General features: G+C 41.5%; 2 protein-coding genes across 3 annotated transcripts in view; both read left to right on the top strand.

Annotated features, from left to right (window-relative positions):
- cyyr1 (cysteine/tyrosine-rich 1) overlaps positions 1-4,557 on the top strand; it is a 10,126-nt gene extending 5,569 nt beyond the window's left edge. Inside the window, exons 3-4 of the mRNA XM_005730931.2 lie at positions 447-610; positions 3,476-4,557. Of these exons, the coding sequence (XP_005730988.1) occupies positions 447-610; positions 3,476-3,609 (298 nt within the window). The 3' untranslated portion in view covers positions 3,610-4,557. The remainder of the gene's footprint in view (positions 1-446; positions 611-3,475) is intronic.
- A 420-nt stretch (positions 4,558-4,977) lies between these two features.
- Positions 4,978-27,100, top strand: part of appa (amyloid beta (A4) precursor protein a) — a 33,934-nt gene continuing 11,811 nt past the window's right edge. Inside the window, exons 1-7 of one of the 2 annotated variants that reach the window (XM_005730929.2) lie at positions 4,978-5,243; positions 22,263-22,430; positions 24,178-24,307; positions 24,910-25,022; positions 25,105-25,295; positions 25,618-25,937; positions 26,523-26,690. In XM_005730929.2, the coding sequence (XP_005730986.1) occupies positions 5,184-5,243; positions 22,263-22,430; positions 24,178-24,307; positions 24,910-25,022; positions 25,105-25,295; positions 25,618-25,937; positions 26,523-26,690 (1,150 nt within the window). In that variant the 5' untranslated portion in view covers positions 4,978-5,183. The remainder of the gene's footprint in view (positions 5,244-22,262; positions 22,431-24,177; positions 24,308-24,909; positions 25,023-25,104; positions 25,296-25,617; positions 25,938-26,522; positions 26,691-27,100) is intronic. The other variant, XM_005730930.2, reaches the window with a different exon arrangement.

Genomic DNA, 27,100 nt, shown 5'->3' with positions numbered 1-27,100 from the left:
AAAGCGCCTTGAGGCAACTGTTGTTCTTATTTGGTGCTATATAAATAAAACTGAATTGAAATTGAATTTATGGTAATTGTAAAAAAGTAACTGTATCCTTCATTTTTATTTTCCTCCATCTTATGTGTATATTTGTACCAATTCTATCTGATAACCTTTTAAGGCTTGATTATATTCAGAATTTGCAAAGCAGCCTTGGCTGACATGTTGACTCATGCTGACCACGAAGATGTAACAAACCTGTCAGCGATGAGTCCTTTTTCTATTTTCCAGTGCCAGTTCACAAGATCTTCTGCAGTCACATGGTCACAGGCACACGCATATCACACACAGCTGAGTTACATCAGATGCTGCAGTTTATCTCCATGGCAGCACCTTAGAAATATTGGGTAGCATGTCTGTTGGAGACAGCTGCCTCCTTTCTCACGTGTGTGTGTTTTTTCCAGGGGCACTGCCATCTCTGGTATTGTTTTTGGTGTGGTGTTTTTGATGGGGGCCGTGGCAGCCTTATTCCTGTGCGTGTGCATGTGCATGAAGAACGGGCGTGGTGCACGGGTCGGCGTGTTCAGCACCTCCTATAACATCAGCACTGTGACCCAGGGCTATCCAGGTGGGACAATATACACAACCACACAACTTGATGTGTCCTATACCATGTCTATGTTATATATATTTTAAAATGCATGAAGTTAATTGGATTTTAACTGCATACAAGGGGCAAGAGAATTAGATATTTACTCTTTAAGACAGAAAGATTTATCAATAGGTCAATATTGTCATCTATCATCATTTTCATCAAATAGTAAAAAGTAAAGAAGAGAGGAGAAACACCTTTCAACTATGTCACAAGTGTTGCTCTCAGGCGTGCTCTCCACCAGAGGGCAATGTTTGTGTATACCAGGAAAACAAACAGGCATTTGCTTAGGTAAATGTCAATTTGTGTCTGCACCTTCAGACTTGATATGAAGGATCATAATATTGTTTTATCAACGGAGAAGTAGTCCTCTTCACCAAAGAAGTGAAAACGTAAAGGAAAGGGACATGTTATTAAAATGTCATCTTCTTCCTTCTCGCCTAAAGCCGCATCTCCAGAACTGAAATCAGTGCTCTAACACACAGAAACGTGCATAAACATGCTTATGTATTACAGATATTGTCACAATTACTTACTGTCAGCAGATTAGACATGTGACCCCTCCCTTCTCTGGACAGCTGACCACGAGCCGGTGTTGTGCCACTGCGGTTTTGTTGTCTTAGTACACCCAATACAGATGAACAGTGTTCAGACTTTTCGAGGTGACTCTGGGGTAAAAACGTAAAGTACTGCAAAATATTTAATTGATCGAATCTGTTTTGAAGTCATTGCTAAGTGTTGGTATTATTTAAATATGTTATTATATAGTTTGTACAAACAGTATTAGAAACATGCTGGCTGTCTGTGGCCATTATGGGGATCTAAAGTTCATGTGTTTGTTGTATAGCGGCCACCATAACTAGTATTATCTGCCTGTATTGGTAGCGGTAAGAAAACAGAGCTTAGTTGACTACAGTCTACTGACATCTAGTGGTGAGATTTTACACACGTCAGCATTAAATCATTAAATATTGGTATCGGTCTTAAAAATCCTATATCGATCAGGCTCTACTATTGTTGAACACTGATAGCTGTAACTATTTTTTTTTAAACTAAAATCATTAATTAATGTTAATGATGGGTTTGGGGTTTCAAGCTAGTTAGTTGTGATCCTATTATGCTACATGTGCTGAAAGCATATTGGAGTTGGAGCATTTCTTCTGGACAAACTATTGCCTTTTTTACACCAAAATGGTACCCCTGGTCCCGTTCTGACTTTGCTCCATATCAGAGCTGGTCTGCTTTTCAGCGCGATTAGCACGCAGCATTTGCACCCAGAATTGGGATATTTCCCATAAATGGTAAATGGTAAATGGCCTGTATTTATATAGCGCTTTTCTAGTCCCTAAGGACCCCAAAGTGCTTTACATATCCAGTCATCCACCCATTCACACACACATTCACACACTGGTGATGGCAAGCTACGTTGTAGCCACAGCCACCCATAAGAACAACATTAGGACGCATCTTGTGGGCTGCATCTGCCGGTTCTAGATTGGGCACCGGAACAATACTATATACTGAAGCACATGTGCACTTTTAGTGTTATAACTGTTAAAGGGCAATACTGAACAATAATAAAAGCGGTACAACCAAGTTAATCAAACATTTTAAGGATATTTATTAGTTAATGCTGCTCAATTGTTTGTAACAAATCTGTCATATATGAATATATTATTAGTATTAGAAGTTTATTTATACTATAGTTTATCAGGAAGCAGTCTAAGTAATTCATTTGGGTCTACATGATGACTTGCGCACAAATGAGGCTGCTACACTGATTTCGGTATGGTGAAACCTTATCTACTGGCCTCAGGCGACACCTAAAAATAAAATTGAAAAAGAAAAATGAAGGGGCATATTATGTTACAAGCTCCACCGGGACCACAAACAGATTTACCATGGCCACTATTTAATCATTATAGACAAATAAGTACTTTTCTTTAAATAGCTTTCATTATCTGCTAGATTCTATGCTTGTTTTTTCTCCCTGCTCTCAGAGCTCCACATCTGATACACTCTGTTCCTGCTTAAGAGGGAGAAAATGGCAACAATGTTTCCACCTTGTTCTCACAAGGTACATTGTCTGCGCATCATAGTCTGTGTTCTATGATACTCTCCAGCCTAAGGAATGCTACTTTTGTTTTGTTTTTGTCCTTCTGGGGCTCATTATTTATTTATCATGTTTCATTCTTCTCTGCGTATCACCTTGATGTTACACTGGCCGAGAGCTCGCCGCGCTGCCCTGCAGCTCTGATCATGTTTCATGAATACAGCACAGTGCAATGTCAGTGCATGTACTGTATAATGAACGTACGCTTGTTTCTCCATTGGGTGTGAGGAGTATTTGCTGCTATTACTTGCTTACTCCAATCCCATAAGTGAGTCACTTTCGATTGATATTCATTTTTTATTTATTTTCCCTATCAGCACTAGTCATTTTAAAATAAAGTCCTTACTTACTCACCACTATGTGACTGTTTGCAAGCTCTAACCTCTTTACCCCTGTTCTGTTATATCTGCAGCTTTGTTGTTCTTGTGAATAATGCAAGTTCCCTCAGTGAAATTGATAGACGGGGTCAACTAAAGTGCCTTTTTACAGTATTTTTCCATTTCTTCCTTCATTCAGCATGGGCACCAAAGTATGTGGTTTCTCTATGTAACCACTAGAGGGTGCAACTGTCGTGTGAAACCTGCAGTAAAATTGGGGCAGGCATCCTGAGCTTCAGTGGGCCTCATTCATATTGAATATGGAAGAAATGTGAAGCCTGCAATTATTACAGGATAACTGAGTTGTTTTTTGACCAGCCTGCTTACTGTCAATTTTGTTCTCACACACAGGTCCACCGCCTCCATACACCTACGACTGTGAGATGTACCCTCCATCCCTTCATCCCCCGCCCTACACCCCAACACAGCCTAGGTCAGCTAACTACTCCCCGCCGCCTCCTTACCCTGGATACACCCGAAAGTGAATCCCGCTGCACTAAACATGCTGCCACGGCCCAGATTCGCAGACACAGAGACGGCTGTGCAAATCCGAACTCCGAAGCAGCGAGCTGGTGTTGCAATTTGGGTGTGACCACCAAAAATTTCCACACTGAAACACAAACCTAACTGGCAGGCCAGAGCACTCGGTTCAGCTTTCCTGTATTTCTGCTGCTCTGTAGTTGAGGACATGGCGGGGAAGTAATCATTTGACAAATGTGGGTCAAGCTGGCCAAAGAGCCTCAACTCATCTGATGATAGACTTAACAGTTAGCAGCCCTGCTGGCCTGCAGCTGGTACTTTTTTGCCTACTAATAACCGATATCCCTTATCCGTCCCCCACACCTGTGCACATTAAAAGCATTCAAATGATCATTTTGTCAGCACAGAGGGGAGAAAGCTCGAATCACTTGAGGCAAAGAGTCTTTCCTGGACACAGTGTAGACTTACAGAAAGTTATCAAGCCCTCATGGGTTTTTCTTGTTTGTTTTAAATCTTGAGTTATGTCAGCGTCTGAAGTGTACATTGATAATTAAGGCTGTTTTTAAATGCAGGTCTGGACCTGTCACATAAAGACTTGAATATAATTCATAATAATGCCCGTCTTAATGGCCTGGATGGCTTGTAAGGATTAATGAACTGTTTTGGTTTGTTTTTTTTGCTTTTATATTGTCTTACTTGAAAAAACATGTTATGAACTGTGGTCACACTGAAACAGAAACATGTCTTTCTGTTATGTTTTATGAAACTGTTGAACTGGCACAGTAACAGATTCATGGTGGAATTACAGCTGAAGGCTGATTTTAAAGAGTTTAATCTAGAGTGACTTCAGCCATAGCACAATGAGGTCGCTTTCCCAGGCTGACTGTGAATGATGGAAAGGATTTAAACCATGTAATAAATATAGTGAGGTAAATAAAGTGCTTTGTTACTGTTTCCAATAACTGTTGTAAATAAAATGTGTTTAAAGTGTTAACTCCAGTATTCCTTTACACTATGATTAATAATACAACTTGTTTTATTGGGGTTTTTCTGTTTAATATGTTTTCCTAATAACAAAAACTCATAACAGGAATACAAATATTCACAATATAATCCAGTGACTCATAATAGCAGCATTAGTTACTCAATATAGTGAAGTAAGCTAGAAACAAGGCTAACATTAAAATAAACAGAATAATACTAATCATGACTAATACTGGGAGATTTATTTTTCTCAGTTAAAAGAAACGTAATGCTTAGGGAATTTTTTTGGTTTGTTTTTTGCTCTAAAATAAAAAAAGGGAACATGCGCGCGCAAGTAGGCTATGTGCGCGTGTGAGTAAACTCAACGTGCGCGCCGGGAAAATAGCGCGTGAGTGTGTATGTGTGTGTGTGTTAATCCCACTCTGCCGTGGTCAGGTGATCCGGCGCTGAGCAGCTGTACAGCCTCGGTATCGCTCACCATCAGACAACGGGAGACACCGGCGCTGAGCAGACTCGTTTTCTCGCCTGACGCAAAGCTTTAGAAAACGGTGCGGTATAACGCTAGCCTGTAGGAGCGTTGTTTTAGCGAAAAGGCATGGGGGACCGAGTAGCTTTACTGCTGCTGGTTTTAGCGGCTTCGGCTCTGGCTGTCGAGGTAAGAGAAAAGCTTCATTTTTTCCTTATGTGTGAGAATTTGTAGCATTTAACCCCCTCCACCATATTGTTGATGTCGGCTGAGTCAAGCGAGTTAGAGGTGGCTAAAAGGAGACCGGAAGTTGAACTGTTGTTCCTTCAAATGTAAAGCTTAGACTAGATTTGTTTAATTTTTTTTTTAAAAAGAAGGAATTGAATCTTTGTAGGTAAATGTATTGTGTCTACCGATCCATCAACAAGTTGTTATTTCTGTCCTATAAAACTGCTCCTAACACGGTGTGTTTGAATATAAATGCGCAGTTTGTTTTGTGTTGAAGGCTGTAACCGGAAGTGTAATGTAAAACAATCAAGCTAACTTGAATGCTAAACATGAATTCTTTTGGATTCCTAAATCAGAGGCGACGTTAATATTTAGTACAATTTCGCGTATCCACTGGGCTATTTCGTTACTATGCTTCACTGTCTGTTGTTAACAAGTACAATTTGAAACAAATGATGTATTCACGTAGTTTAATTTAATTTAAATACCCTCGCTTTAAGTGTAATTTAATTTCATTTACTGAGTCTTTGTGACAAAGGAGACAAGCGCCGAAACCTTTGACTTAAACCTGTAGCCTATGTCTTTCCCTTTCCCCCCCCTCACTTTGCGTTAAAACTGAGAAACTGCTCGTTTTGCTGTGATTTAAAACGTTACAAACCGGTCGGGTTTGCCAGCGAACCATTTCCAGCCAGTGACACTGCGCAGATGGTTACGAAATCTGTTCCTGTCCAGTGGTCATCTGCGCTAATTCAATCTCGTTATACTAATCACGGTGAATAAACGTAAAAGCGTATTGTCTCATTTTCTATATCCCCGGGGCTAATTTATTGGCAGTGGGCGTGTTTTTTGTTTGTTTTTGTAAGTTTAAGTAAAAACGTAATTCTCTCACGTTAATAATAATAAAAGCTTGGCATGACGGGGCTTTAAATACAATAAAAATGTAAAAATAAAATAGCGAATATGCGAGTTTCTGCGGGAAAACAAAACGCCACAAACGCCCTCCACGTATTAGATGGGCGAGAATAGAGAAGTAAGATGGCGGCGGTGCACTGCAGCATTTATCGAGGGGAAACTGGGAAGCCAACAGGAGCTTTGACTGGCATTGTTGCCTTTCATTGCTCTTTCTTTTTAAGCCATATAGGAGAGTTTAACATGCGAGCAGTAACACTGGTTATGTATTATCACGGAGCTCTACATAATCTCTGTTTATGGATTTTTTTAAACAGGGTCTTTGCCAGGAACAGCGCTTTGTGACTGTCCACTGCGAAAATGCCTATTTTTACACGCCATCTACTCAATCCTGTGCTGATGCCTGTCTGATTTCAGACATGTTCAGTGGCCTACGCGTTACAAAAAAAAAAAAATCATCATTGTCGTCATTATTGTCTATTGTGGCTCTGTCATGACAGAATTACTCATTTCCTTGTCTCAAATAAATAAATCACAATCCCCTCCCTAACGATGAATTTTTCTGTTATTTTAATCGGTAATTTTCATGAGAATAAGAATGTATTAAAATCTTGCTTTTTATGATTTGCGCTGTGGCTTTGTTGTGAGAGAAATGACACATTCCCCTAGCCACATTGAATGTCCAATTGTGGAAAAGGAGGGATTGGGAGCTCTTAAACATGATAAATCGACTAATGGTGCCAGCAACCTGTTAGCCTGGGTCCTTCTTTGTATTAAGGATCAGTGTTTGAGGTGAAATTAGGCAGCTGATCTTTGTTGTTTCCTGTAAGCATACGCTGCAATCAGTGGACTTGGAATGGGGAGTTTGGACTTCTTTTTAAGCAAACCCTTGGCTTTGTTGATTATCCAAAGCTGAGGTCAGTCCAGACAATCCCTGGCCTTTGAGTCCTATGTTTACATCAAAGACACAAGCATGAATAGAGCGAATTCACCCAAGATGAGATAAACGAGATAAGACTTGAAAACGAGATGTTATAAGTTTTTTGATCTTGTTATGGCTTGCTTTTTCTCGGCCCTTGATGACTGGCACATACAAACGCTTCTAAACACTTAGCCCGAGGAAGCGGCTTTTCCTGACAGACCCGCCCTGTACACGCTGGCCGCAGTGTGGAGCGTGGGAGTTAGATGCCAGTCTTTGTCTATTTCCAAATCCTTGGGAAATGGCTCTTGGATGGGTGCTGGTAGCCTGTTTGTGTGCACACTGCAGTGTTTCAGCCTGGGGGTGGACCAGCCCTCTCCCTTTATTAGCAAACCTTAATGCCATTATGCCTGTTGGCAGTGCCAGTGCTTCGCTCTCTGGCATGCTCTCCGCTGCTCACACTGCAGTTTGAGGTCTTTGAAGGAGAAATCCACTTGACACTAATGTGTCCTCTCTCATTTTCCATTTTCTTATTTTCCGCTTTCTTGAGCTCAATTTCACCTGCATGGCATCCACTTCTGTTCCAGTTTGAAGTTGATATTTTGCAGAAGGCCTTTTTGACAGCCCTCACAGAAGGAGGGGGTCGTTTTGTGTTTAACCCGGTGTCTCCAGCATATTTGTAGACTGAAAAGCAATTGCAAGTGAGTGAGTTCTAACTCTGAGAAATGTGCGTGATTGTCGACTGTCGAATTGGTCTGGGACTGACAGACCAACTTTTTTTTTTCTTCTTTTTTTTTTTTTTTTTTTCTTTGTATGTTAATCTAGAGCTTAGACAATTAGTCCATTAATTGATCAGTCATTCCATGGAAAGCATCAACTACTCGTAATTAATTAAAATCCTCTGTTTACAGCCTGTTTTACAATGAATCGTATTGATTTCTCATAAAGCTGTTATTTGTATACGAACCGGGATTACTCGATTTCATGAATAACCCTTCAAATTAGTTACTCAGTACAGATGTGCACTCAAATCAGTGGTTTGGATGTTTTTGGAAACAAATACTTGAGCTCTTAAGTGATACATTGGCTCATTGCTAAGTGTAGTGACCAAAATAATCAGTTTAGATTTTTCAGTTCTTTTTAATCATCAAGAATTATTTAAGTGAACTGCCAAGCAATTGAAACTAGTGCTAGGCTGTCAGGCTGTAACTTTTTTTTCCTGGATATTGTCATATGCCCTTCTTTTATCTGGCTTTAATCCCGCCTCTCCTACCAGCTGTGATAATATTTGGTTATGAAAAATACTGGTGCAAACAGCACATTGTCCATCCTGGTTGTGTCAACAATGACGACGTTGATACCGCAGCACTCCCAGTTAATGCCTCTCCCCTCCCCGTCTGACCAAGAGAAAAGAATTCCTGACCTTTTGTTTCTGTTGTGGTAAACTGGGATGACACCTATCTGCTTGTTGTCTTTTGTAGCTTTGTGTCTGTCTCCACCTAACAAAACCTGAGACAGCTCATAGGGGTTTTTCTTTCCAAGTAATGCGCTGTCCAAAACAGCAAACAGTGTTCATTTCCCATTGTATCAGAAATGGGTGCAGTTCACCAGTCACTCTGTCAAAAAATGGTCCTCATTGAATATAAGTGAATAGAGCTAAATGGCCATGGCAATTACAACTGAATGTAGACAAAGAAGCCCAGATTTGAGTAAATTAAGATGTGAAAGGAAAGCCAAACATGCCCAAAACACACAAGCACAATAAACCTTTAGATGAGTTGACTCAAAACTGAAAGTTAGACACGCATGCTATCAGGTGGCTTGTGGTGCTGTGACGTACCTAATACTTAAAGAGAAGTCTCTTATTGTGATCAGTTTTGCTACTAATAAAGAAGACACTGTGAAACTGTAAGTTTAAGTATAGGAGCGTCTGTTTAGAAATGGTCTGCCTCAACCTTATTCTAGCGTTTTCCTCTCTAGACTCCCTCCTTTTCAAAGCATGGTAGGAATCCGGTAGTGCAGAGGCCAGTAGCGAGGTCAAAGGCTTGCATTGTGTACTTCAGCCTGCTCTCAGAATGAAATATTGTGGACAACCACAAGAAGGTTCGAATAAATCCATCAAGTATCTGATGGTTGGACTTCCTTTGAAGTCTGCACGGTATATCTCTGCAGGTGCATTAGTACTAGTAGTCTCAGGGTTTTTCCATCTAGTTTTAAGTTTAGGATTGAGTCAAGAACCTGCTACACTGACTGTAATGAAGAGTAGTACAAGGCATAAATTGCCAAGTTGTATAGGGGAGCTTTTGTTGGTTTTCTTTTTGGTTAATGTGCGGTTGTGTTAACCTGACAGTTTTTGATGACTCTGTCACACCACGGCGCCTTCATTTTCAAGACATTGTGTCTCGCTAATGCGATTCTGCAAGTCAGTCCTCCAGAAAAAGCCTTCGCCTCTTCTTCCTCCGCCTCTTTGTGTCTGGCTTATAATTAGCTCTAATAGGTCAACATGTACTTTATTCTCAGGTTGTCTTCAGGGAACATTCTTCCTCCTCCCTTTTTTTTCCCACTACACGGCAGCACCATTCATCACTATTCCACTGTTATTTCCATCTGTAAATATCAACGCGCCATGAAGACAAACTCTTCATTTCTCTGCTGCTGAGTAAGCAGCTGTTTGGTACAAAATCTGAATAATAAGCTGAGAAACAAGTCGCCCTGACCTGCACAATCATTCAGCAGCTGCGCAGAGTACATCCAGCACAGTAGTCATGCCACATCTGAAAGTGCATCCCTGCCATTTCCCATCAATGCGTCAAAGCTCCATCACGAGTGCAGCATCGGTTTGGCTGTGATTTGTTGTATGGAACTGGCTTTCCACTTAGATATGACCTGCAGTGTGATGATCTGACCAATGACAATCAAATTTTAATCATGTTTTTCTTTTCTTTTTTTTACCGCACAAATGCAGCCCTATCAGAGCAGGATGGATGACTCTGCATGATAACTGAGTGTATAGTTTCACAGTGGTGTAACACATGGTGCTGCAGTCATTATGTTACTATATATGAAGTCCTTCATTATCATCATCATCATCACAACTATCATGACTCAGACAGGACTCAATGTGTTTGACAGGCTGCCTTGCTTGGAGGTTTGTAATGAACCAGAGAGGATCTTCTAAGCTAACCTCAATACTCGGAGGTCCAGCTCCCATTTTTGTGCTGGCGAGGTTTGACATTTGCTAAGGGGTCTTGACATATATACTGCAGCTCTATAAACTCAGGTTCATTAAACTAGAGTGCCAGTTTAATGGTACTTGTCTTTTCTACCCCACTATGAAGGATGGTGGGGTAGAAAACATCTGTCGCCAGAGACATTTTAAAAGAGACAATTCTGCAAAAGGAAGGTAGGTGGTGGAATAAAACCTTTTTGTGGTCTTGGTGACGATTTAAAATTAAAGTTAATTTAGACAATGCTTCAAAAAACTGTTCAGTTATGTGCCTGGAGGCCTTGGCAAGAAGCCTGCTGAGAAGAGAGACTTGCTTTGCTAGGACCAGGTTTGATTTGCAAGAAAGTCTTTGTAAGGTTCTCGCTGCCTCTCTGCTTGCTCTCCTGTTTTCTTATTTGCCGACCATCCAAAAACATGCTGCACCATCACAAATCTGACGCATCACGATTACATTTCAACTTAAAAAGTAAATGTTCTTTAATCATGAACTTGCAGGGCACAGTCCAGAAATGGCATTATGCTTGTGGTGCTAATAGTTTTCTCCTTGCTGATGCTAACTAGCAGACGTGTGCCAGATGCTGTTGACAAAAAAGGTCAGAAACCTTTCGAACGCACAAATTAACAATCAAAAATTCAGGTTGCAGTGATTAAATATGTCCTTTGATAATTGTGGATTAAAGATTTGATTTTTGGCCTATGAACTGAATTTTAAATCGTAATTAAATATGCATGCATCTTATTTCAGCTCCTGACAAGGTATACACAAGCAAACTCTAATGAACAGCAGAGGCTGAATCTTTAAAAGTAACCGTTCAAATGTTTCCCAGAGCCACAGTGCGGCTGGAGATGGAGTTTCCATCATTCTCGTATGCAGCTTTTTTTTTTTCTTTCTTTTCATTAAATGAATGTAGACTAAGAAAGTGCTTTGCCTCAGTATGTGTCTGATTACTGCAGAGGTTGTGGGCTTTTTCTAAGATGGGTGAATCTTCTAGGGAAAGTTCCTTCCTAAGGAATGGGGGGGGGGGTTCTGTTTTTGTTTTTTTGTTTTTGGTTTCACCATCTCTGTCGATGCATAAAAAGCCACAAGGGTCCTTGTTTTTAAAGCTTATATTTCATCACTTACAGAAATGATCTCATCCTCTCCTGTCTCGCTTCCCCCTTCGTCGTCTTGGGTGTTCATGGTTGCCATAGCAGTACAGCCTTCTCCCAAGTGCCTGGTATAATTAGGCTTTTCCATGTTATTCCCGCTGTTCTTCTTCTTACCCGTGTCTAGATTTTCATCACAAGAATTTGTCACTTTTTCTTTTATTCTGAAAAACCCGTGCTTTCCATGTGTTACTGGTGTGCTTGTACATGGAATGGGATGGAGATGCACAGATCAGAGGGTTTATGAATCTAGTACCTCTTCATGTCAGGCGGCACGCCATCAATTGTAGATGACAAGTGCTCTCGGAGTCCAACTGTGAAATTGGAACACTTGTTTCAAATGCCGTGTGTGTGTGTGTGTGTGAGTGTGTGATAGCATGATTTGTGCTGTGTGCAAGCACAGTGGAGATTTGCACCAAAGAGCGAACGGGAATTCTTGACGGCATTGTGCTATTTCTGGATCCCTTTCCTGTTTGGACTCCATGATAGAAGCGGGCTTCCTGCATTTGTGCAGTAAACCGGACCGATGCAGAACAAGCCATGTGTGTTTGTGTTTTTGCGTGGATGGTGGGAAACCACTCATTAAAAAATCCCAATTGTTTGAAACGACAATGACAAACCCTGAGCTGCTTTCATATCCGTTTGAGATTTTAGAAACAGAATTTGCCCACCTTGCTAAGCTGGTCAGTTTTTTGTCCTCTGTTAAGGTTAAAGCAGGAAAATAAGAACACTGCATAATAGTAAAATCTACATTGCAAATACCCCCCTTGAACCTTGAACCTTGAACCCTTCATTTACCTCCTGTCTAGAGATCACCAAGACCCCAGGCTCCTCACTAGAACAAATAAGACATTTCTTTTTAGCTGTGATGTCTTTTTTTTTTTTTTTTTTTGTCTCCCATCAATTCTGTGCCAGCTAAATATGCAAACATGATGTTAAGAGCTAAAAGAGACAGATAATTTCTGTTTCCCCAGGTACAAATCATATTTAAAAAAAAAAAAAAAGCCAAAGCAGAAGGACAATCAAATAATCAAATACTAAATGAGTATCAACAGCAGCCAGCTGAATTATTTTAAGCAGTGTCCTCTAAAATTGATGCTAATGAATACATTACGAAATGTTTTTTTCAATGGGTGGCACAGTGGTAGCGGCTTTGTCTGCATTGTCGTCTCACAGCAGGAAGGTCCTGGTTCAAATCCTGGCTCTACCCTGGCCTTTCATTTCTATGTGGTGTTTGCTTGTCCTCTAAGTGCTACCAGTGTCCTCCCACAGTCCAAAGACATGCATGTTAAGTTGATCCATAAATCTAAATTGGCTGTAGGTAGTTCAAGTCCTGAAAGTGTGTATATTGACTATTTTTGGTTAAAAGTGCACAAGTTTTAGTGTAATATTCTTTGAGACTAAACAAACCCCAGCAATGCCCGTCTATTTCCATGCCCATCAGTTGTAATTGGAAATTCTGTTTTTCCTTTGGTCCATTTGTGACCACAAGGCTTTAACTTGTTGTGGGTTGGTTGGTTTTGTAATTCTGGCCACTGACAAAAAAGCTGACATGGTGATAAAAGTCAATAACATTCAGAAATGTTTGCCCACATAATTAAACATTTTAATTACAAGAAGCTGTAAAAAAATAAAAAATAAATTCCCACCGCAGTCCTGCAAAGAAGCGTTTGACAGAAATATTTAGTGTATTTGTGCATATTTCTGTTGAAGCAAAAGCGGTTTTGGTAATCTCTGATCTAAGTTTATAAATTAGTCACCGTATTTGTGTGTCTGTGGGCATCAGCGATCAGAGGTCCATCTGTTTATGTTGGCATGTCGCTGCAAAGTGACTCCTGCCTGAGTGGTGTTGAGGTCAGGGCCAGTTTACCAGGCCGGTACAATGGCTTAACGTTTAACACACACAAACGCATGCACACGCAGTGATGTGCAAGTTACAGATCAACCAACCCACTTCCTTTCAAAGCTAAGTAACCAGATGATGAAATTCCTGTTCCCTGGCGACTTGGATAATGGTGTTGCTGCAGCTAGAGGGAGGTTATAACAAGCTGTTCCCCGGGGTTGAGACCAGCCTCTGTGTCCATGGTGATTATAACTAAGGAAACCAAAAGTCCTTCCATCACCTCTAGACAAATTAAATGGGCAGAAGTCAGATGTGTGTTTCTTACACACTTCTTAATCAGATTTTAAACAGATTTGTCTGAGATGCTAATTCCAGGGGAACCCCCCGAGACAAAGCTTAATCTCACTGAATATGAATGAAGATAATTCTTCAAACAAACTTAAATTCTCCTCTCAGACTGTTTGCAAACTTTTTAAGATGAGGACTGTGGGATAAGCCGCGAGTAAGGAAAAAAAAAATAGATGGCATGCACATGAAGAGAACATATCAAGAACACCAGTTAGGGTGTCGTTGTGAAGGTCATCGACACAGACAGACGCGCTTAAAAGGAATTAGCCGTCAGTCTTGATCCGAGGAAACATTTGATTGTGTCAGTTTATTCTTTAAGCAGAAATCAGTAAGGAAATCTATATTTATCCCATACTGATGCACATCTATCGATATTTTTGTTTTTTTTGTTGTTTTGTTTTTTTTAAGCAATGCTTGAATGGACATGATGCACTGTTGTTGAGGTGCTCGGGTTTCATTAAAACCTGATTTAGCTCCATATGCCCCACCTGAAGCTATTGGAGGATGAGCTAAGCAATCATCCTGCTCCCAGATGTTTGTTTTTTTTTCCCCTGTTATATATTTAGATCAGAGCTTCTGTCCTGAATAACCTAAAAATGTTTGATGACAATGTTTATTTAGTTTTTTAGATCTACTCTGTAATTGAATTTCTGGTCGACAGGGAGGGTGAGGGGAGGGGAAGCAGGCCTGACTGCCCTGTAATTAGTGAAACACTATCCACTAGATGTGCTTCCCAAACATCAGGTACTGGTAATGTTATATACACACCAGTATGATGGGATGCCATTCTACACACACTTTAGGGCAGGTCAGAGGTGATCTGGGGGTTTGGGTAACATCAAGGCCAGCTTGTCGTGCCGATGCAGACTCGCACATACTGCAGCACTTCCATTACCTCGCCGGTCTTATTTAATTCAGTGATGCATCTTGTAAGCAAGCCACAGACAGCCGGGCTTCTGCTCGATTCCACCGCAGCTGATTGATTAATGACTGGAAGGAAAGCCATCTAAGTTTGTAGTGTATCACACGGCATCTAATCTGAATCTCAAATGCTGAAAGCTTCTGAGGTTAATGCAGCAAAGTCATTATTTGCATTGTTAAGCTGCCATTTCTCGTGTATCTAAGTAATTGTTAGGCATTTCTAAACACTCACCACTCAGCTGACGTTATCATTTGTCTGTGGAACATTATGTACCAGCTTGGACAATAATGCCTTGTTTTGTTTGCTGCTAGCCTGGACATATAAAACCAAAGATGCCTGTAAAAGATGCGTCCCAGAATGTGTGTGGGGCTCCTGCAACACATTGTGCACTCCAGGGAGTCTCCCCCTGGAGGGAGAGCTGATCTAAGACACCCTCCCTCTTATTCCCCCCCTCCTCCTTCCACCAGCCCACCACCTTCACCCAACTCCCCGTGGCAGGCCTGGGCCACACAGATAAGACTGCACAATTAATAGCGCTTCAGGACCAGTGCCCATGGGGGACACTTCAAAGATTGCGTTTGTGTGTGTCTTTTGGTGCGCTGGAATACATTAAACTATTTCCGTGCTTCTCTGTGAGTGAGCCGCGTGCGTGAGAAAATGGATTTATTTGCATTTCGTATACATGTGATGTAATATTTCTTTCTCTGACACCAAAGGGGTAATAAACTTGTCCCTGCTTTTCTCTGCTATTAATGCAGATAATCACATCAGTGAATGCAGCAGTCACAGGCGGCTCTGAGACGGGAACGGTTGGGCAGTTTACCATAAAGCGGAAGAATTTATTTAAGAAGTTATGTCTTTATGACTCCCACGTGTGGAGTGGCGTGCAGTGGTATAGATCGCTGGGCATGTTTGGTCCTCTGAGAGTCGAGGAGCAGATAGTAGAGTTTACACCGAATTTGTTTTTTCAAGGTTGAACTAATTATTTCAAAAAGAATTTTTCTTTTAAAGGAGATTTAAAAACAAAACAAGATTTTGGGACATTTTTAAGACTGTATGGTGTTTTAAAGTAGCCTTATTACCATTTTCTTTTCTTTTTTTAATGTTTAAAAAATAGACTCTGATTAGCCCATTGGGAAGTGAATACACTTATATATTACTTATACAATAAAGCATAAGTGTGTGTGTTTTTTCTTATTTTACAGATGTCAGCATTTCCCCGTTACTTAAAAATGTCTGCTATTCTTTAATGAACAAAAATCCAATAAATAACCAGGGGCTTTTACCCAGATGTCTATCACATAATTTAAAAACTGCATTTTGTAGGGAAGTAGCGTTATTTTCAAATAAAGTTTAACACTGGATCTTTTTAAAGTTCAGATGTTTTACACTCATCATCCAACTATATTATTTTATGTTACAATAAATCATCATATACTGATCATTTCAGACAGAATGAGGAAGGAAAATACTGGAATAAGACAGGGTTATGATGCAGATATTTACAGCATTTTTTTTTACAAGGATACAACAATTAGATAAAAATAATTCAAAAAGCTTTTAAAGTACATATTGTGCATTTAAGCCCCCTTTCCATTAGTGCCTACTCAGATCAACTTGGCACAGTTTTGAGGGTTTTCCATTAGGTCGCAGTACCTGGTACCAGGTACTAAAATAGTACCTGCCCGGCCGGGGTTCCAAACGAATTGATCAGATACTAAACTGTGACATTGTCGGACTGCATGCCACCGATTGGCTGATCACTGGCGTCACTTGATGAGTCATGTGAGCATCTCGTTGAGGAAAAGCAAAACTGCCATTTTTGTAACCCGACAATAGGGCTGCCACAAACGATTATTTTGATAGTCGACGTAATCGTGGCAGCCCTACCCGACAACGAGGGAAATGGCTACAAAAAACAACGTCTTGGTCCCAGCAGGTATATTGTTTCCTCTATGTCCACCTTTGTTGCAGCGTTCATGTTGCATGCTAATTACGCGACGGGACGCTCGGTAGCATTGCGGTGATGACAACCACGAATATCCTGGTCGTACTAGATTGTAATGGAAAACCATTCGAGTCAAGTTGTGGCGAGTCAATCCGAGTAGGTACTAGTGGAAAAGGGGCTTTAGAGATGCTCTCCTGCAGACCTTGGTTGTAACTGTTACCTTCCCATCGACACCTGTCTAGCCATTCTTCACTTTCTGTGGGTGAAGAGGTCTTGGATATTTTCTCTCTTTTAGGGTCTTTCTCTGTAAACCTTAGAGATAGTTCTGCATGAAAATCTCAGCAGATCAGGCACATTCAAAATGAGTTAAATCACCTTCCTTCCCCATTCTAATGCACAGTTTGAACTTGAGCGAGTCATCTTAACCATGTCTACATACCTAAAGTCACTGAGTTGCTGTCATGTGATTGGCTATTTAGATATTTGTGTTAATGAGTAGTTGAACAACTGCACCTATTGTAGTGGTCAGTATAGACATACATTTGGAATAGACCTATGTAAGCATGACAGTCTTGTGGCAAGGTTCTCATTTGTTTTTAGTCTATAAAGGTTTATATAAAGTTTTAATTCTGTTTTTTAATTCTCTTTTTCTAAACTGTGCATGCTACTTTGAATTTCTGTAATAAATTAGGAGAAATAAGCAAGTCTTCCCAACTGAGAACCTGTAACTTTAATGTCTATTTCTGTTGGGGGGGGGGAAAGGCTCAATCAGTTAAAACAAAAAAATTAAAAATTAAAAAGTAGCAGGTTTTCTGTTGATTTATAAAATGGCTCATCAGTAATTAGTTTTAGCACTAATCTAACTACTGATCTTTAAATCAAAAGTGGGTGAACCAAAAAAAGACCACAACCAAATCAATTATCCCTTAAAGCAGAACATTTGACAGTCACACGATGAGGACGACGATGATGATGAAGAAAAGATCACGTTGCATGAGTCTAAGATTTGTCAGATGTGATGGAAATGCATCCATCTGTGATTTTTACATCATAGCGTGACAGAAATGTGGGCCGGTTGAGGTGAAGCGCCGCACTGATCTTGTCACTCTCATCAGAACCCTCTGTGGGGTAGCACACCACTCTAGAAAATTGCAGCAGGAAATAATCTCACTTTAATTGCAAAACTAATATAAACTTGTATGTTATTGCATTACATTATTGGATTTTTTTTTTAGCTTGTTTTTTTTTTTTTTTTTTTTTTTTTTTTTTTTTTTTTGTGCATTTCTTTTTACTGGAGGGTTAACAATGTCCTTTTTATACTTAGATTATCATGGTGATGTGCTTTTTAGGGCTTGATAACGAGCTGTAACAACCTGAACAAAAGACTACACACAACTTAATGTTGCTGCAACCGCGCCCGGTAGCTCAGCTTTATATTTTCTCTACTCAGTTGCAGTAATTTTGCAGTTTTCTGCTGAGAAAAAGCACATGAGAAGATTTCGTCTTCTTTTTTCTGGTATTTGTTTGACCTCTTAAACTGGAGCTCTCGAATTTCTTGCTCTCATTTTGATCATACAATAGGCTCCTTTCATCAGTTAATCTGATTAATAAAAGCAGCCTGAAGCTGAAAGCTGCTTTTTTTTTTTTTGATGGATCACTGCTTTAGTTGCATCACTTTTCAGGGAGAAATAGCATACCAAGCAGTATGTGACTGGATTTTCTGCTGACTTTAATTGAACTATCTTCACAGGGTCAATCTCATATAGCATCACCCTCCTTTCCCCTAGCTTATTCCCTGTTTTTGCCGTGATGCCTATCATGCCAGATTGAGACCAAAGGGGGATATTTCTCCTGGCCGTGCTGGCGTTCTAATCCTCAGTGCCCAGATTACTGCTCCCTCCCCTCTGTGCCAGTCTGACCGGCTGGCAGACTGGAAGGACTGTGAACCAGAGACGTGATAGGATAAAGACAGAGCGAATGAAGGAGATGAGGGAAGCCTGGTGTCTCCTCGTATAATGTGCAACACTTTGTTGCTGACGTGTGTCACCATTTTATTGTGACTGCCTTTTATTGAGTCCATCTGTTGCCTGCTCGGGGTAGATTCTAGCTCACAAGGTTGTCTCTGAAACCAGAAGACAACAACAAAATAAAAAAGAATGGCCTTTTTTATTCAGCCCATCTTTCATTTAGAGAGGATTTGTAAACTGGAAAATGTGTGCAAGTCATTATTTATGTAGCTACTAGAAGATTCAGCATGAGAAATTCAGTGGTTCTTTCTAAAGAACTGATGTAATCGACTACAAAATTCTTTTCATCTTCTAAGCTTTTCCTGACACCAAAGCTTCACATCTTATCATCTGTCTCTGGCCCTTCATTCTCGCATCCTTTCAGTTTTACTAAGAGCCTGACCTGCTCGAGCCTGAAGGCTTATTGTCCAATTCATCTGCCCTCCCATTTCTCTCTGTCTCTCGGTATTGTGGTTATTGTTCTTTCTCGCACTTGCTTCTCTCTCGATCATCCAGTGATTCTGATTTATAAGCTTGCTGCGAAGCCTTGGCCGACAACCCACTTCCCCTCCTCCTCCATCAACAGAAGACGGAGCGGTCGAGATATAGCAGCGGCAAATGAGAAGGAAGAGAGCATGATTAGCTGGGGTACGATTTGCCAACCAAAACAGTTCTACACACAGAATTTAAATGCCAGCAAGCAGTCGGCAGTAATTTCCCTACCTATGCCCCAAAGCAGAGAGGAAGTCAGGCTTTTTTTTTTTTTTTCCTCTTTTCTAGTACGCGGTAGAGTAAGGCCAGAGGGTGGAGAGATACGGTCAGAATTGAATTGGGCACCCAGAGTTTTAATTAAAAGATAGTGTATATGAACTACTTTTTAAAGAAAAGTTTCCATTCTTACTTTGCCCTGGGATTTTACTATTAGTGAACAGGGCGGACTGTGATCTGTGTCTGATGGCTCACAGATGGCAGTGTGGGAATCGAGCAGCAGACCCTTAAATAACCCTGGGTGGTGCAGATGGCTTAGTGTCAAGACCAATGGCCACCAGTGTTAAGCGTCATTTGTGGGAGATGAGGAGGGCTGCGGCTAATGGGGGACTTTACACCCTACTCCGTGTGTGGAGATGGGGATTTACTGACTTTGGCGCTACTACATGCTGCCACTTATGTTGATGAGTGGGGGATGTGAACTTTTAAAGGTGTGCATATTTGACCCATGTCAGTGTAACCTGAAGAGAGGGAGCGTGTGTGCGTGTGTGCTGTGGTTTCATTTCAAACACATTATTACACTGTTTTTATTAATTTGGTTTTCTTTTTCATTGTGATGATAAAATGATGTTACTGTTAAGTTAAATGCCTCAAAACAAGCGACATTGGACATTAGCCCATTGGTCTAAAATGCTAAAGCTTCAGTGCATTTGACAGCCATAAGACGCCATATTTGGACTGTAGACAGTATAAAACATGGATTAAGCCAATCTAGAAGTGCGTTAAAGCTGCATTCTGTCTGAAGGCCACCAGATGGCGATAGTTGTGGTTGCAAAAAGACTTGCGGTCCAATAGACGCCTATTTGAAAACCATTAAATTTTAGGAAAGCCCTTGCACCTCGGGTGGAGTTGCTCTCTTTGCATGCCCTTGTATTTTTCTATGTTTTATGTGTAAAACAGTTGACAAGAACAGGATGCTAATGATAAAATACATTGGTTAGCCTCATCTCACATGTTTGTGAGCAGCAAATAGTAACTTATAAACGCTCAGAATTTAAGATTGTTTATCATTAATTACAATGTGTAAGTGTGATCTTGCAGAAATGCTTCATCATTTTTGATCAAGATTATAAATTTCTACTTAATCCTGCTTTTTGTTTTCACAGTAATTGTATTTACTGAAATAAAAGGGCTGCAGATAAATAGGGGTAAAATCTAATTAGTTTTTCGCAATGAATGCGCTCTTTGAATGGCCCTTTAATGGTTTCAAGTCTATAATTGAGAACTACCAAGATATGTGATCGCCTTCATATGAATCTGATTAGTGTAAAGCAAAACACTTGTTTATACTATTTGACAGATGGATTTACTACTGCTAGCACCTATGTATATAACAGTTTTCTTTTAACGGTACAAGTTTTTGTTTTGCTTTTTTTAAAGAGCCAATTGAATACATTTCAGCTCGATATGTTTCAGATGTTCATTTCCCAGCTTCACAGCAGTAGTCTTCAGCTGCATTACAGCTTACAGGTAGATTTTTATTGCGTTTGTGTACCTGGCAAGCTTTCTTTTCCGCTTTGCTTGGCTTTTCTGAGCGCCATCAGGTGAGAATAGAAAATGAAGTAACGGGTCCAGAGAGTGCTGCCATCTTCTCCTCCTGCCAAGTGTGTAAATACAATATGTGTGTAAATGGGACATAATGAAAGCTGATATAGTTCATCTCTGTGCCGATAAACCAGATACTCACTCGCTAAATTGATCCAAAGGTTTGAGTTTTCGGCTTTAAATTGAATCCAAATTGATGGCCCCCACCAGCCATTCTCATATTGGAAGAGAACTTTATGCCCCGGCTGCTTGGAGAGAATCAAGTCTGGAGGGGGGAAAAAATATGCTATCCATCTCACAAAACAACATTTGTTTGCCTGCCAGTCCCTTCAAAACCATTAACAAGATTAGGGGAGCACACAATGGCAACAGCCCCCTCTCTCCTCTCTCCTCTCTCTCTGTCTCCTTCCCCACCCTCCTGTATTCCCTCCCATTTTGTTCTAGCTCATTTGCCAGTACAATGCAGACATTCAGAGGTTTGTCTGCACCTCCTCTCCTAGGGGAGCTCCAGCACAAAACCTCCTTATGCGGGCAAGTCAGCAGTGGCACACGCAGAGGAGAGGCACGAATCGACAAACACCCAGGAGCGTAAATTAATACAAAAATTAATACAGTCATGCCAAAGGCAGGCTTTCTCTCTTCCATACACGAACACGCACGGACACACACTCCCCGCGCCTGCAGCCAGCTTGTTCCCAGAGAAATGAGCCAAAAACAAATCAACAGAGGGTTATATAAACACTATACTGTCCTGGAAAAAAAGGCAAAAACATGAGCAGAGATATACCCGTGAATAGGGTATAGCACAGGGCAGTTGAGTGGGTGTATGTGCGCATGTGGCTGAGCATCATAGACAGCAGAGGGTGTATTAGATTGCCCCAGGCCTGTTGTCTGAGGTAATTTATTCTTGTAAAGATATTGATTTTTATTTTTCCCACCACCAAGTCCATCACTTTTGTTTCACTTATTTAGATCTGTTATTTTCATCGTTTCTGTTCAGCAGGATCTTTCTGAACAGTGAGCAATACTGCAGCAATAAGTGTTTGATTGCACTGTTAAGGGTTTTATGGCCATAAACCTACATTTTTGATGAAATCTGACGGGGGTACAGAAAAAACTTGCTCCAGCGCTCCCTTCACGAACATCTTATCTTTGGCTTTCCTCATCTTCCCCTCATTTCCCACTTCTCATCTTAAACCAGCTCGTCTCATCTTACTTTTCATCTAACGCACTAATCTTTTCTCCTCTCCCGACCCTCCTCTATCTGAGTAATAAAATTTAATTGCATCCGTCTCGCATTTTTCAGCACGAGTGCTCAAGGAGCTTTACGTGAGTTGTATATCTCATTAAATCTCTCGCTCTCTGTTTTCCCCCTTCACCCCTGCCCCGCCCACCCGCAGGTGCCTACAGATGTTTCGATGGGCCTGTTGGCAGAGCCCCAGGTGGCCATGTTTTGTGGTAAACTCAACATGCACATCAACGTCCAGACTGGCAAGTGGGAGCCGGACCCCTCGGGCACAAAGAGCTGCATCGGTACCAAGGAGGGCATCCTGCAATACTGCCAGGAGGTAAAGTGTGTGTTTTTGTGGGGCGGAGGTTTCCTATTAATCAACTGATATAAATCTTTATTGTTTTAATTGTAATAAAAAGGCCCAAAGGGGGATACTAAAGACAGGGGGATACACACTGTGAATGTCAGGATAGTGTGATAGAGGGGAAAATGTCAACGGCTATGTGGTTATTTTGTTTTGAGTGGGGAATGAGTGTAGATGATGATCTTGGGATGTGGTGACGTGGGCGATTTTTAGTAGATTTTAACCATTAGATTGACCCTCTGAGAGCACTGTGTGTAACCTCTGTAGGGTCCAGATATCACCTCATGCTACCAGTAGTGACAGTGACCCCAGCCAAATGCAAAACTAGTGAACAAACAGTCAGAAAAGATGAGGAGGGAGAACATGTTAGCAGCCTGCACCAGTAAAACCATTCCTGTTTTAGTGGTTGTCTCATTGTTGCCTTGTCTAGGTGTTAGTTTCGTTAACACCAAAGATGAAACTGATGAACAGACCCCTTCTGCTACTTAACTGACCTGATCAATATCCCACAAGTTTAACTGGATTGATGCTGTAGAAGTGTAATAGAGAAGTGAATAGTGAACAGAGAAGTCTGTCACGAGTGGGCTACACAGTCGGCAAGCAGATTTGTTTTTAGTCACCAAAATCCCCAGTTTGGCAGGATGACATGATGCCAAAACTCTGCTCAGTAAACAAGCTGCTTAAGTCCATGTGACTTGGCTTGTAATTAGGCAGCTTGAAAGTGAACTAACCAAAAGTTTAACGTGAGACGGTGAGCTCTTTTTCGTTGCCGTTGCTGTGGCTGTTACATTTCACTATGACTTTTCTGCAAACACAAAACAGGAGCTTTTCATCTGGATAATTACAGCAGTCTCACTTATCAGTGTGTAAATAATCTACGATAAAAGCAATTCACCTGATAAAAGGAGGTGAGCAGTCTCTGGGGGGGGAAAAAAAATTACAGCAAAGGAAAATAAATTTACCCTCCCATTGTTTACACTGATAACAAATCTTGTGATAAGAAACAAATGCTTGCCAAATCCCAGCTTTTTATGCAGTTTGAACTGCTGATATTAAAGACAAAAAAGGGAAAAGATTGAGAACCTTCCTCTTATAAGCTGAACAGAGGAAAAAATACGACTTGTCTACAGTGACAAGGAACCAAGAAGGTTATGGAAAGACTTTTTTTTTTTTTTTTTCTCTTCCCCCCCATCGCTTTTGTGAGAGGCGTGAAGGCAGACAAAATAGAAGAGGAGGTGTCATGAAAAAGAACGAAGGGAGAGGGATGACATGCCAACTCAGAATATTGTGTAGAGGCAGATGTCACGCATGGCTGAGAATATAGAGGTAAACACAGCAGTCCTGGTAGGCAGGAACAGCATCGAGGAGTACTGCAGAGCTGTGAAGATTGTATCTCGGGGGGATGGAGAGAAAGCAAAAGTATTCTGAAAGGAAAGGTGTGGTGGATTCTTTTTTTTCTTTCTTTCTTTTTTAAAGGCAATTTAAAAAGGGAAGGATTGATAATCTTTAAAATAGATTAGCAAACACTTAATGGCTGTAACTATGTGGCTAAGAAGGCATGACTAAAGATGAGCTCAGCATCATCAGTTTGAGCTCACTGTGGCCAAAAGTGTGACAAGCTGACTATTAAGTCATTCAAGCTAATGTTAGGAAAGCAGGTGACACGTCCCTGCTCAGTAGATATAGTGTCCCATTGTAAGACTTAATGTTGTGTGTACAGGTTTACCCTGAACTCCAGATTACCAACGTGGTGGAGGCCAATCAACCAGTCAGCATCCAGAACTGGTGCAAGAAGGGGCGCAAGCAGTGTCGCAGTCACATGCACATCGTGGTGCCTTACCGCTGCCTAGGTGAGTCCACTCAGTTTTCACACCATCTGCCAGATTTACTTAACACAAGCAACATGGTGTGTGAGCACAATCCCAAAGCAGCGCTCATAGGTGTGGTTAGTTACTTCTAAACCCAAATTCACTGTAATCCTCACAGTTTTCCTTGGGTAGGATATATGGTTTGATGCATGCAGATTGCATGGCAATGATGACTACATTATTGGGATCAAGACACATGAGGACAGGAGTCAGCTGCCACAAATCATCTTGATTTTTATATTTTTCCACGTAACGTCAGTTCTGCTTTCCTGTTGGCTGGTCATGGCAGCAGTCAGATTGTGAATAGGATCTGTCTTTGTTCACAAGACTGGTGCAGTGGCCAGCTTTGAACCTCCTAGTTTAATGGTTTTAATGGGCAGAAGAGTTCCCCACTTCTTGTTTGATGTTGGTCCTCTCTTGTCTTATAGAGGCCAAAAATCTCTCGGTTTATATGAAGCTCTGATTTTACTCAAAAGAGCTTTTTATGAGATGAATCAGTGTTTGTTGAAATTTGTCTGCAGCCAGTCGGACACAAGATTCCGATTATGTGTTAAATCTAAATGTGTGTATGTTTTTTGCCGCAGTGGGAGAATTTGTGAGCGATGCTCTGCTTGTTCCTGATAAGTGCAAGTTCCTGCACCAGGAGCGCATGGATCAGTGTGAGAGCCACCTGCACTGGCACACTGTAGCCAAAGAGGTGTGTACACACTTGCACACACAACACACCCTCCTTTAATGACTTACACGAGCATGTACTGATCCGCTTTGTCTCGTCTCAGTCCTGCGGAGACCGCACCATGAACCTCCACGACTATGGGATGCTGCTGCCGTGCGGCATCGACCGCTTCCGAGGAGTGGAGTTTGTGTGCTGCCCCGCTGAGGCGGAGCGTGACGCCGATAGTGCTGAGCAGGATCCTGATGATTCTGATGTCTGGTGGGGCGGAGCGGAGACCGACTACTCTGACAACAGGTACGCACTCGCACAAATAAATGAGGCCAAGGCAGCAAAGAGCAGAGTGATGCGTCAGTGTTTAGGTGATCGGAGGCGAAGCCGATTTAATTTGTAGCTTTGCCACGTGGGCACAATTTCTCTTCTTGAAGGGAAGCTGCAAAATGGTTATATCATAGTCTCCGTTCTTCTGCCTCCCTCATCCTTCTCATCTACCTCCTCCTTCATTTTTTATCTCCTTTCCCCCATCCCACTTTTTTTTCTCTTTTTCTTTTCCACCATATGTCTCTTGACTCCCTCCTGCTTCACCATTTCCCCTTTTTCTTCTCTCCTTTTCTCCCAGTATGGTGCGTGAGCCAGAGCCAGTGGAGCAGCAAGAGGAAACAAAGCCATCTGTGGTAGACGAGGATGAGGACGAGGAGGAAGAGGTGGCAGAGGAAGAGGAGGAAGAGGAAGAGGATGAAGAAGAGGACGTGCTGGACAATGACCAGGATGGAGATGGAGAGGAAGATGAGGAGCTGGTGGACGACGAGGACGAAGAGGAAGACGATGACAATGATGACGACATCCTCGACTCGCTCATCGACGGTGAGCCGACTACCAACGTTGCCATGACGACAACCACCACCACCACCACAGAGTCTGTGGAGGAAGTTGTCAGGGGTGAGGATCATCAAGTGTTTTTGTTAGTCTGGTAAATAAAAGGCTGGAATATGTGAAACGTGCTTAATAGAGCGGTCAGGTGACTTGGAGATTTTGCATTTAGATTAATGTGGAACAATCGCACAACAAGCTAAACATGTTTTGATTTTTTTCTGTTTTTATTACCCTGCAAAAAATTTTTATGCTTTGCTGAACGCGATTGAACCTCGTGTTCTTCACCAATTAATTTCCTGCTGTCATTTTTCTCAGCGTGTTCATTTGTCATCTCACAGCTTTCATTAGCCACGTTTCACTAGAGTCAGAATTGGTTGTACAGCAATGTTTCTACATTAGCGTTAAATTGGTCTAAAGATTCAAACCCAGGCAGCATCAATAATGCGTAAAACTTAACTTTTTTTTTTCCAGATGCTGTATTTATTTTTGTGTCCTTAAATTTAAATCTTTTTTTTTTTTGTCTTTGCAAAGACATCAATCAACGATGACACTCCAGCATGATTAACTACAGAGGTTTTCTGGGAATTTGTGGTTGATAAGTGTGTGTACGTGTGTGTGTGTGTGTGTGTGTGTGTGTGTGTGTCCTCCAAGATGTGTGCTGGGCCAGTGCAGAGACAGGTCCATGCCGGGCGATGCTGCCCCGCTGGTACTTTGACCGCGAGGAAGGCCGCTGTGTTCAGTTTATCTACGGCGGCTGTGGAGGCAACAGGAATAACTTTGAGTCAGAGGCGTACTGCCTGTCTGTCTGCAGCAGCGTCAGTAAGTCCAGCCTAAGGCAGCGTCTCGCTGGCTCAATTGCCAGTTGTTTTGTCCACAACTCCTCACTTTTTTTTTTTACTCACCCGGTCTATCCCAGCTGTCTACTAGCCGCAAAACAAGTTTCCGAAGTTTCTTGCTCGCTGTGCCTCTCCTGCCTAACCGTTTCCTCACACTCTCCGTGTGTGTGTGTGTGTGTGTGTGTGTGTGTGTGTGTGTTTCCGTCAGGTAAATAAATATGTCTCCTCTCCCGCACTTCTATTAAAAACACCTGCCTGACTGCCTGCACACTCACTCTTGCCTTTACTTTCACACCCACCGATGTCAGTGAGCAGGTTGGGTCCTTCTGGCGTGTCACGCCGAGCGTTTTGTGTGGGTGCACCTGTGCTTTAAAGCATTTCTATTTTCCAATA

This window comes from Pundamilia nyererei, unplaced genomic scaffold, assembly GCF_000239375.1.
Source record: "Pundamilia nyererei isolate P.nyererei 1_Seehausen unplaced genomic scaffold, PunNye1.0 scaffold00040, whole genome shotgun sequence".
NCBI lineage: Eukaryota > Metazoa > Chordata > Actinopteri > Cichliformes > Cichlidae > Pundamilia > Pundamilia nyererei.
The sequence above is the reverse complement of the archived record's forward strand: the minus strand, read 5'-3'. Positions and strand labels throughout refer to the sequence as shown.